The sequence below is a fragment of the Schistocerca serialis genome, chromosome 5, assembly GCF_023864345.2.
Source record: "Schistocerca serialis cubense isolate TAMUIC-IGC-003099 chromosome 5, iqSchSeri2.2, whole genome shotgun sequence".
Classification (NCBI taxonomy): domain Eukaryota; kingdom Metazoa; phylum Arthropoda; class Insecta; order Orthoptera; family Acrididae; genus Schistocerca; species Schistocerca serialis.
The window spans coordinates 166,775,993-166,788,506 of record NC_064642.1 but is presented as its reverse complement, the minus strand read 5'-3'; the positions used below and the strand labels follow the sequence as shown (position 1 = coordinate 166,788,506).

The window sequence follows — 12,514 nt, the reverse complement described above, 5'->3', positions numbered from 1 at the left end:
CAAAGCCTCCGATTTTCAGCTCTCTCAGTGTTTCTAATAGTTTCGGAATGCAGAATACGTATCGGGATAGTTTGGAAAGTTCAATTAATAGAGTTCCTTCAATCATCCTTTACGTCTATGTACTAACAATACAAGCAAAAAAATCAGCCTGTTATCACGCAAAACTTAAACTCTTAAGAACATCCATTTTTGTAGTTTACGTCATATGGTCACAGATTTTCATACGTAGTCCAGTGGTGAAAACAAACCAAATTCTTTTAGTGGAAAGTACTTTTTATTACGTCATGTCTCTACTAGAATATAAAGGATCATCTGTTACAAGATTGCTTCTTCACCAATGCATGAGTACCCTTATTTACAAACTTTGTGCTACAAAGACCATGCACCGTAAAGATAATTTAAAAATTTAATAATGGCTTCTCGTTTCTCGGAATGAGGTATCTGCACACATTAAAACTATATATTTATAGGACTAAATTTAAGACACACAGTACCTGCTTACTAGGCTGGAAACCTTGCAATGCTAAAACAAACACACGGAAGTTGGCAATAAAAACAGCTTCGTATAACAAAACAATTCAAAATTAAGAACTTCCCAGGTATAGCTGACAGTCAGCAACTAAGCAGTAATTTGCAGTTCACTTTTGACTGCGCTGACTAACTACTGGAATTCATGAAAAGTCTGTCCTTAAAGCAACACTACGTGGTTTAGGTGTACTTGATACTGTTCGCCGCATACCATCACAGTCCCGTTTCTAGAGCATCGGTTCCCAATTCTTCCTTCGCTCATTTGCACGCTTTCATCCCAAACAATAATTGTAAGCAACTGTTTTAAACACTGATACTTCTGGACAATGCAAAAGCGGTGAGAATAACTTAATTAAGGGCAAAAATCTACAATAACAGAACAAAGAGAAGATTTAGTTCCACAGTATACTTAAAAAATTTTAAAAAATATGTGATACCATGGCTGAGGTGACATCGAAGAAGACTTTCATAACGTTAACGAACTCGCTGTTTTGAAAGACTTGACGACTGCTATGTGAATGATTAGCCTAATGAAAACTATAACGTATTTTTATATAGGTAACATTTTTACCTGATTTCGCCTTATTGGTCTTAACGTAACAACTGGCGAAGGTTTACTACAGTCAATGTTAATTAATTTTTGAAAATACCGAAAAATAAAGAAGCCGTATAGCGAGAATACGAATTTTTGTCCAGTCCCCAACTGCTAACAACACGTTGAAATATTTCTTACCTCTTCTTTTGTAATGCATTACCTCGTCCCGGCGACTATGAGGTAATTAGCGACGAACCATGAACTTTGGGGGAAGGGCTTGGCCCTTCCACAGAAACCATCGAAGCCTCTCCCGTAAACGATTTAGGAAATCCAACCTCAGTCGGTATCTCACTTGGATGATAACAACTGACCAAGTTCAGCATGGTACTTAATACGACCGTGGATGTTAACTATGAATACTGGCTGGTTTTCAATTACGTTTTTAAGGTGCTTCGTAAGCGCGCATTACAATACAGCAAGACGTATTACGTAGATACGATCTGTTGCCAGTATTGTCATATTCGCAAACAATGGGAACCTTAGCTGCAGAAACAGCTATTTTTGTTTCTCTCTCTCTCTCTCTGACATACCGTGGTAATGACCTACTCGAAATGAGAACCACATGTTACTTCCGTGGAAAAGTATGTATACAGTAAGCATGTTTACCGCTCACGAATACGTTTAATGTACTAACAGCTGTAAGTCATAAACTCGACCCTGTTTATGTCACTAAGACACAATGTTAATACAGATCGATAAATTCAGATTGCCAATTTGTTGATCAACGTTAACTATGATGATGTGTGTCCTAACACGTCATTACGGTAAACTCTGTTTTTGGAATGAGGACGAGAAAGAGATGAGGGCCACAGGGGTAGTGTGTGATGTGACAGAATGTGTGTGTGTGTGTGTGTGTGTGTGTGTGTGTGTGTGTGTGTGTGTGAGTGTGAGTGAGTGAGTGAGTGAGTGAGAGAGAGAGAGAGTAGGGGGGATAAAATTTTGGTTTTTTTTTTCAGATAAACAATAATAGGTTGCGGAAAATTGCTTCCTTCATCCCCCTCCCGTCCGTCCTTGCTTCCAACACTAACTGTAATCTCAGTGTACAACACCTTCATTTTCTATATTTTCAGAAGCAAAACCCCACTGAAGATTGCAAAACGTCGCCAGAACGTACACTAACACAAACAAACGTGTTCTTTATCGATATATACTACAAATCCTACACTGTCTCAGGCGTTGTTAGCTCAACAGGGTGCACCACGAAACGCAAAAAAGAATTACACTTCTTTTGTATTTTTTTTTTTTTTTTTTATACTGAGAAAGCACTCCTCAGTAACAATAAATGTCAGTAAGCACCGTAACATATCATTTTTCTGTGTATGATACGGCATGACAGAAATGATTTTTTTAAGAGTGGTAACGCGCACAATGTATCACTACTATAATCTACTTAGCCACTTGCGACACTGCAGTTTCAAAATCCCTTGAGTTTCCTACTTCACCATTAATATTAATATATTTTGTTCCTATGTGAGAAAAGCTCCAAGACACGCGCACACACACGCACGCAAGCACACACACGCACGCAAGCGCGCGCACACACACACACACACACACACACACACACAGAGTTGGGAACCGATGTTCTAGAAAGTAGGCACAACTGTACCTGGGAATTACAAAATTTGTGAAGAGGCGCCGCCACTTAATGTATGCAGCTCGCCAGATCTGCCTGCCTCCCTTAATAACGAGCCACATTAAAGATACAGACGGTGGTTGTCTCTTGAGCAGAAGTTAAAAATTAATTATAACACTGCGCAGATTGAACACCATAGCAAAATTCATTGTGTAGCAACAGAAGAAAAACTGTTTGCTACAGAAGGCAACTATTTATCTTTTGTGAAGTATGCAAAACATCTCTACACTCTTTGTGCAACTATTTATGAGTGTCAGCAGCAAGCAGCGAAAACTTACGTTTCGTCTTATACCACTTTTAAAAGAACTTCAAAGCATGATCGTATAAAACTGATAAACGTGTCATTTTGCACTCCATTTGGCCAAGCAAATCTTCATTTCACACAAGTGCCAAATTTAGAGAGGAGATGTATACAAAGGACCACACGCACGGAAGAACCACGAAGGCGTAGCTGGCCAGCTAAAGTACTGTTGCGAAACGAGGAAAGGAGATTTCTTCGCTGACCGACTATCCTAATCGCACTGAGTGTCGACCAAACTTCTCCCCCGAAATAATTCTTGTGTCCTCCTTCACTGGCAGCGAACACCAGATAACATCTGAGTAATCAGTATTGTGGCGAAGCTTCCACATGCTGTCACACGTGTGGTTGCCTTTCGTGAACCGGATTCACTGGCGCAGGTGCTCAGTTGAGTGAATGTCAGAGTATTAAATACCGTATACTCTACCGTCATGCTGATCACGAACAAAAATCATTGATACAGTTAGCGATACGATGCGAAACTTATCTTTATCAAGTCTAAGAAGGCATTCTTTTAGAATCATTACACATATACCGGATAAAAAATCAGTCCTCCCCACGAGGAACTGCGCTAATAGCATGTAACACCCCAGTTCGGGGAGGGAGGCAATACAAGTTTCTTCTAGTATGCCACATTCAGCTGATGCCATTATCAGTTATTAGATCCGATGGAGTTACCAAATGATGGGGATATTGATTACTACGCTGTTTAGCGGGCCAGTCTAGGTTCAACAAGACGTCTTAGTGTTCGTCAAACCAAAGATCCTATCGCTAGCTGGGTCAATGATTTTTGTTCGTGATCAGCATGACGGTAGAGTACACAGTATTTAATACTCTGACATTTGTTCCACTGAGCACTCATTGTGTCTGAACATCAGTGTTGTTATCTTGGAAGAAAGCAATGCCCACAGCATACTCCTAATGAAGATGTGGAAGAAAGGGCAAAACTTGGTCAGCGAGAATGCTGAATTCAACATCACGGTGGACTGCCATTGAGAAGGCACGACAATCGTCTTCCCTCTCTTTCAGTTAGGGTCTTTCTAGGACCATTGTTCTTACACCGTGTTACATGGCGACAAGTGGTACAACTTTCTCGTGGACAGGTTGGAAAGTCCGCGTTGATACACCATAAAATGGCCAACTCCATTTACGGCGTGGTCATGGACACGTTCGAAAACGTCAGCTCCTTTTGTCATTTTGTTACGTCCCCACTTTGACCCACCTTAGAATACGCTGACTCCATACAACCGACTGGTACATACACACCATTTAGCTGCCCCTGAAGGTCTCATGAGCGTCTGATACCAGTTCAGCATTACAAAGCGACCCGTGTACGATTTTAAGATGCGATTAAAATTTTTAGAATTTTGATGAAGACTGGCTCGGCAGTATAATTACTGACTCAGTTATTCGGTACGTGGTTGTTAAACATATGTATTGTGATTGCAGTTTCGACATTTCGTCACTGTCAAGTATGGTGGGCTTTAATACAGCACTGAATGACTTCATACACTACTATTTTTCCCGGTGAGCTGAGTTATGTAGGAATAGCAACCACTTATCTTGCAAGCGGTTTCTTGCCAGTTTAAAGACAAAAGCTATGACATAAGGGCAAGGCTCGCCCTTCTGCTGGGAGGCAGCCATCTCGTGGCGAGCGGGCTGCGGCGCGAGCTGGGCCAGGCGACAGCTGCGCTACTCACGAAGTCCTCCGGCGCTCCGTACTTCGAGTCCTCGGTATCATCATCCGCACTTACCTGCAACATATACACAAGTACTGTATCAACCAACATCACTCTCATTTATATACAAAACAGAAAGCGGTGACTACTAAGACAACTGTTACAAACATACAACTTTCCTCATAACATTAGAAGGACCTTCAGGAAATGCATCTAATTTTATAATTAGATATATTACAGTGATGAACCAAAGAGACTGGTACACCTCCCCAATATCGTGTAGGGACCCCCACGAGCACGCAAAAGTGCCGCAAGACGAAGTGACATGGACTCGACTAATGTCTGAAATAGTGCTGGGGGGAACTGACACCACGAATCCTATAGGGCTGTCCATATATCCGTAACAGTATCAGGGGGTGGAGATCTCTTATGAACAGTACGTCGCAAAACATCCTAGATTTGCTCAATAATGTTCATTTCTGAGGCGTTTGGTGCCCAGTGTAAGTGTTTAAACTCAGAAGTGTTCCTAGAGCCAATCTGTACCAATTCTGGACGTGTGGGGTGTTGCATTGCCCTTCTGGAATTGCCCAAGTCTGTCGGAATGCACAATGGACATGAATGATGAATGTATGCAAGTGGTCAGATAGGTTGCTTACGTACGTGTCACCTGTAGGAGTCGAATCTAGAAGCATCAGGGGTCCCATACCACTCCAACTACACACGCCCCATTCCATTATACAGCCTCCACCAGCTTCAACAGTCGCCTGCTGACATGCAGGGTCCATGGATTCATGAGGTTGTCTCCATAAGCGTATACGTCCATCCGCTCGATACAACTTGAAACGAGACTCGACCGACCAGGCAACATGTTTCCAGTCATCAACAGTTTAATGTCGGTGTTGACGGGCCCAGGCGAGGCGTAAAGCTTTGTGTGGTCTAGTCATCAAGGGTACAAGAGTTGGTCTTCGGATCCGAAAGTCCATATCGATGATGTTTCGTTGAATGGTTCGCCCGCTGACACTTCTTGATGGCCCAGCACTGAAATCTGCAGCAATTTGCGCAAGGGTTGCACTTCTGACACTTTGAACGATTCTCTTCAGTTGTCGTTGGTCCCGTTCTTGTTTAATCTTTTTCCGGCCGCAGTGATGTCGGAGATTTGATGTTTTACCGGATTCCTGATATCCCCGGTACACTCGTAAAGTGGCCATACCGGAAAATCTCCATTTCATTGCTATCTCGGAGATGCTGTGTCCCATCGCTCATACGCCGAATATAATACCACGTTCAAACTCAATTAAATCTTGATAAGCTGCCACTGTAGCAGCCGTTATCGATCTAACAACTGCGCTAGACACTTGTTGTCTTACATAGGCGTTGGCGACTGAAGCGCCGTATTCTGACCGTTTACGTATCTCTGTATTTGAATACACATGCGTATACCAGTTTCTTTGGCGCTTCAGTGTATGTTTTTTCTTTTAATCAAACATGCACGTTCCAAAATGTTATATATCATCATCTGCATGTCTCTCTTCGTTTCTGTGAAATACAATATATAAAATTTTCAACAGTTTCGATTACTATTACAAATCTAAAATTACCAAGCGCCTGTCTTATTTTGCAGCCTCAGATCATTCAGTGGTTTCGACTTATTATGAAGTTATCATCAGACGACCGATTTAAAAACAGAGAACGAGGATTACATAGAATACCTGGAATTCAAATTACAAATCAAAGTGGCTTCTATACTCAAATACATCTACTTGGAGATGTATCATCGTTGCTTATATCAACGGAACAGGTCAGGCGAGGCAACTACAATGAAAACATATTTGTGCCCTAGTTACTGGAACTAAGGAGTACGGTTAATTACGTAACAGTATAAAGATGACCAGTTGCTATGTTACGTATCAAAGTACGTGTAGTTGTACATAGAAGTTAGTTAGATTTGTAATTTAGTTTCCTAGTATTTTACTATCTGATTTTTTCTTTCCTTTTCAGCAGCTCACCTGGTGGTGTCTTGGTCGAAATCGGCTTGAATGACAGGGGCCTGAAATATTTGATTTTAAAAATTTACAAGACGACCACCGCGATTCTGTAAGGTAATTTATGCGTATTGTGTGTAAATTTAAAAGCGAGTGCAACAACTGTTTAGAACGTAGCACAGTCGTCTAGGGGAGTCGAGACGAACAAATTTATAGAGGTCACTTGCAGTCCATTAAGCCGAAAGAAACATCAAATTAGCCTACATAAACCGCTTAAGCTACAGCGCAGGCGAATCGCGCACGATTTTCAATATTTTCTCCCTCTCTTACGCCACCAGCTTAGTCGGCTATTTCGTTAACATTATTAACTTAAATTTTCTTATGACAGTATTGAAAGAAAGAAGACTTCTGTAATCGTTATGCAAACATCAATTACGTGAACGATTAGAAACTTAACCCTTAAAAGCAAAGCAGTATCGTAATGAGGCCAGACAAACAAAGAGGTTTAATTCTTGATTTTGTGCTGCTGAAATTCAGAATATTTTGAGGTAAGATTTACCCAATGGCAACGAGCAAGGTTGCCCAGTAGTTAGCACACTGGACTCGTATTCGTGAGGACGAATGTTCAAACCCGTGATTCGCCTACATTGCTCCAGGAAAATGCCGGGATGGTTCCTTTGAAAGGACACGCCCGATAGGACCAGCGAAGTAAGATGGTCCCTAGCGTAGGCCACACTAGCTGTGGGGTTAATAGCTTCAGTACCGCGTGCGAGCCTTGGCCAGAGCTGGAGAGTGAGCGGCAGGCTGGAACCCACGGGTCGAGCTGTGCAGACGCGGTCGTGATATACTTTCATCCGGCCACAGAGGATGATTTACGTCCCGCGTGGGCGCCGGCGGTCGGTCGGTCGGTCGGTCGGCCGGCCGGCGCGGCTTAAACCGTTTAAAAATATAATGATTCCCTCGCAGGGGCCAGTTGCGCGCCCAAGGAAACCGTACAATAAATCCTCATTCGACGGGCCGGCCAGCAATCCGATCAGCGCTCGGCAAAGTTTAATTCGTCACTGTCATTTCGGCGGCGTCGGGTATTAGGCGGGCTGGCCGGTCGGCCCGCCAGGTCGATACTGGCGATCACTCGCGGCTTGTTGGTCGCTGGATCGATGGCGCAATAAGAATCGAGAGGGTTGGGAGGGGGAGGGGCAGTCTGGGAGAGGCAACGCGGGTGGAGCGGCTCAAATCGGCGGCCGCGAATCGCTGACAGTGGGCGTGGGCAATGTAACCAGCGCGTGATTACGTGCGGCTCTCATGTCGACTTCGCTTTCGATTATCGAGAATGGTACCGTACTCAGCTCGCACGTATCTGATTTGAAATATAGTGAATTACAAAAACGCCAAGTGTTAATAAATTCTAAAAGACGCGGAGTGTTGTTAGCACACGCAACATTATTCTGTCTATACGGTAATAAAATAATTTAAAATATTTCAGCCGAAAAATAAACATCTTGCTTTCTCTCAATGACGATTATATTCGGGCTGAGACAGACAGATACAGTGTAACACATACTATATAAACTAAACATTTAAAGTTGAAATCAAAAACCTCTTGTAAGCAGGAGAACACAAATTACACGCTTCACTGACCCCAGAACCAGGACTACCGACCGACAGATATATGTAACGTGGCTCAATAGCCGAATACACTTCTACGTTGTCTCCTAATGTAAGATGTATTGCCCCTAGAAAGGGAGTACATCTTGTAAGGTATGTTTCCATTTGCACAACTGGAGAGATATACCCCGAGATACCTTCACTGAACCTGAGGTTGAAATATTACATCTCCTCTCGTCTCCACAATCAGTGCATACATATTCCTGAGGCAATGCAGCCTGCGTAGTAAAATTAATCAAATGATCTTCACCGTCCTCCAAACTTTCAAATTTCTGCAAGTTTCATTGCAATATTTGTAACACTATAATGGCCTCAATGGCCTCGCCTGCTGCTCTCTGCTCTTGCTGGTATGGACGCCACCTTGCAACTTCCTGTGTGATTCACGCATCAGCTTGCCCATCGCCTCTAGCTTATCACTGTGATTATTACCAACCTGCTAAGAGAAATTAAGGATAGGTGTGGATATAATACACTTACGTAAATAATACTTGTAGACAGACTCAGAGAGAGAGAAAGACAGACAGAGAGAGAGAGAGAGAGAGAGAGAGAGAGAGAGAATGAGTGTGAGAGAGAGAGAGAGAGAGAGAGAGAGAGAGAGAGAGAGAGAGAGAACTCCAATGATTGACAAATGGAAATGTCGGGTAGACCGTACGCCTGGTGCAAGTCTTTCGATTTGACTTGCGTGTCGATGGGGATGAAATGATGATGATTGGGACAACACAACACCCAGCCGGGAATCGAACCCGGGCCCTTTGGATTAGCATTCCGTCACGCTGACCACTCAGCTACCGGGGGCGGACATTGACAAATAATGCTATGGCGACACTAGAAGTTATATAGAGTTGCCTGAGCAACAGCTTGGGTGAGCCGTCCGCTGTGACCGAGCGGTTCTAGGCGCTTCAGTCCGGAACTGCGCTACTGCTATGGTCGCATGTTCGAATCCTGCCTCGGGCATGGATGTGTGTGATGTCCTTAGGTTAGTTAGGTCTAAGTAGTTCTAAGTCTAGGGGACTGATGACCTCAAATGTTAAGTCCCATAGTGCTTAGAGCCATTTGAACCATTTTTTTAGCATGGGTGACTCTGAGGTTCGGCTGTGATCGTACTTTTGAGTTATCATCACGCTATGTGTTAATCAAATTGTTGGGACGAATGAGAAACAAGATGATTAAACGCTTTGCTCATTGAAAACAAGAAATTTTCCCTAACCTTCTTAGACTTCAGCAGTTAGGTACCAGTATACTGCTAAAACATGCGCCCAAACTTGGTCCAAGTGACCCGGAGGTCTACTCTTCTAACAGCTGAAACAGGCGTTGATTTCTTCACGGGGTTCTAAAGAGTCAGCAAGTGTGCTACATTTGTGTGCTATATAAAATCTCGCCTGCTAAAGAAAACTGTCGATTGACGAAAGTGGCACTACTTTTTATTGCCAACCAGTTTATATTTCAGCAGTTCTGGAATACTGAGCTGCCAGGCACTGGTATCTGCTAACGGCTAACTTCATCTTGCAGGCGTATCCCTACGCGTGAAAGTATTGGAGACTCTACAAATTCCTGGCTTCAACGGAAATCGGAAGTTTGGTGGTAATTAGTAACTTTCTAATACAACTATGTACCGACTCGCTAAAATTAGGGAGAATGCCTCCATACTTATGTATTATCATCATTATTTCATCATCTCTCGGCTGCCCTCCCATAAACAAAATTGATGTGCAAATTTTCCACTCCTTAATTCCTGAAGTTTCTGGATTAATTTCTAGGATCAAATGCTTCATTTTGTCTAGTCTAATTAATTTTGCAGTTTTATCGCCATCCCTTGGCTTCATAACATCACCCCTCAGATCACCATTCTTGAATATTATGCATCAGTCCTCGAGAGGAGTCAAGCTTCGTTGACTGTTAGTGTGAGCCATCTGAAAGATGTCTACTTACATTTCGCGCCAGTCGCATGAGAGTAGCGCTAGCAGCGCTACGAGGATGCAAAACACATTTACTTTCAATACATGCAGTAACGGTCGTGTGCGTTAGTTGCCTATGAGACTGAACGTGGTGAACTGATGTTAGTCAAGAATGCCTTTAAGGCGACAAAGACGCCTTTATCAACACCTCACTCAGTTTGAACCAGATCGTGTAATAGGGCTACGAGAAGCTGCATGTTCCTTGTGCGGTATTGCAGAAAGACCTGGCAGGAACGTAGCCACTGTACGTAACTGCTGACAGAGGTGGTCACAAGAAGGTACGGTCGTAAGAAGGCCGGACTCTTGACGGCAACGTGGCGCTACGGAAAGGCAAGACCATCATATTTGGCGTATGGCTCCGGCGCATCTGCAGCAGCAATCTGAGCAACATTTGACAACCCAGTGGCACAACGAACTGCTACAAATCGATTACTTCAAGGACAGCTCCGAGCCAGACGTCCTGTAGCATGCCTTCAAATGTGTGAAATCTTATGGGACTTAAATGCTAAGGTCATCAGTCCCTAAGCTTACACACTTTTTTTACACACTCCGTCTTCAGGCCACAAGTGGCCCACCGGGACCATCCGACCGCCGTGTCATCCTCAGTTGAGGATCCGGACAGGAGGAGCCTGTGATCAGCACACCGCTCTCCTGGTCGTTATGATGGTTTTCTGTGACCGGAGCCACTACTATTCGGTCGAGTAGCTCCTCAATTGGCATCACGAGGCTGAGTGCACATGGCGGCCCGGATGGTCACCCATCCAAGTGCCGGCCACGCCCGACAGCGCTTAACTTCGGTGATCTCACGGGAACCTGTGTATCCACTGCGGCAAGGCCGTTGCCAAGCTACTTAACCTAAATTATCCTAAGGGCAAACACTAGACACCCATGCCCGAGGGAGGACTCGAACCTCCGCCGGGACCAGCCGCACAGTCCATGGCTGCAGCGCCTTAGACCGCTCGGCTAATCCCGCGCCTTCCACTGACCCCAAACCATCGCCATTTGCGACTTTCGTGGTGTCAAGTGAGGTCTCAATGGAGAGTACGGTGGAGCTCTGTTGAGTATTCTGATATCAGCTGGTTCTGCTTAGGTGCCAATGATGGCCGTGTGTTGGTTAGGAGGACGCTAGTTGAGGGCCTGCAATCAACCATTCTGCATCCTACTTCTGGAGTTACGGTTCGGGGTGAGATTTTGTATGACGGCAGGAGCACTCTCGTGGTTATCCCACCCACCCTGACTGCAAATTTGTTCGTCAGTCTGGTAATTAGACCTGCTGTGCTGCCATTCTAGTGGGTGTTTTACAACTGGACAACGCTAGCCCACTTACCGCTGTTGTAACCCAACTCGCTCTACGGAGTGTCGACACAGTGGCTTTGCCTGCTCGATCACCACATCTGTCTGCCGTCGAGCACATACGGGACATCATCGGACGACACCTCCAGCGTCATCCACGAACAGCGTTACCCGCCCCTTTATTGAGCGACCAAGCGGAAGAGGCATGGAGCTCCTTCCGACAAACTGACATCCGGAACGTGTACAACACTATGCATGCACATTTCCATGCCTCTATTTAACATTCTGGCGGTTACGCCGGTTATTAATGTACCAGTATTTCACATTTGCAATGGCTTATCTCGCGCTTAGATTAACCTGTGATATTGCGATGTTAATCACGTAAATATGTTACCCAGACAAACGTATTTCTGAAATGTCATACTCTACATTAATTATTGTTTGGTGCTGCGGTTTTTTTCCGTCAGTGTATGTTCCGACAAGAAGCTGTCCACAGCGCGCCACGCGGGCTCGTTGACGAGGTGAGACGGCGGGCAGGCACTCGCGGCGCCCCAGCCGCCTGGCGACAAACGGTGCTGCCCCCACCCGGCGCACCGGCGACTCAGTGATTCACGGCGGCCTCCGCGGTCGCCGACGGCGGCATTACTCCACAGCGCACCGGACTACACCACGGAAACAGCCGCTCCGGTTACCATCACGACTCAATGTCGCTTTGAATTATCATCCACAGGTCGCTGTAATAGAAGTAATCTTTCTGAATCGCACGGTTATAGCTGTAATTCCTCTGCAGCATTGTAAGGTGTATGTCAACGTCTATGGCGAACGTCTGTCAGCATTGGCAAACCATTGTTTGGTATCAATGAAGGGCAAGCGACAGGGAGAA

The 12,514-nt window shown here is 44.6% G+C and overlaps 1 protein-coding gene across 1 annotated transcript in view; it reads right to left on the bottom strand.

The window, feature by feature from the left end:
- Positions 1-12,514, bottom strand: part of LOC126481822 (protein bric-a-brac 1-like) — a 1,776,705-nt gene that overhangs the window by 307,431 nt on the left and 1,456,760 nt on the right. The window contains exon 10 of the mRNA XM_050105780.1: positions 4,758-4,811. Within this exon, the coding sequence (XP_049961737.1) occupies positions 4,758-4,811 (54 nt within the window). The remainder of the gene's footprint in view (positions 1-4,757; positions 4,812-12,514) is intronic.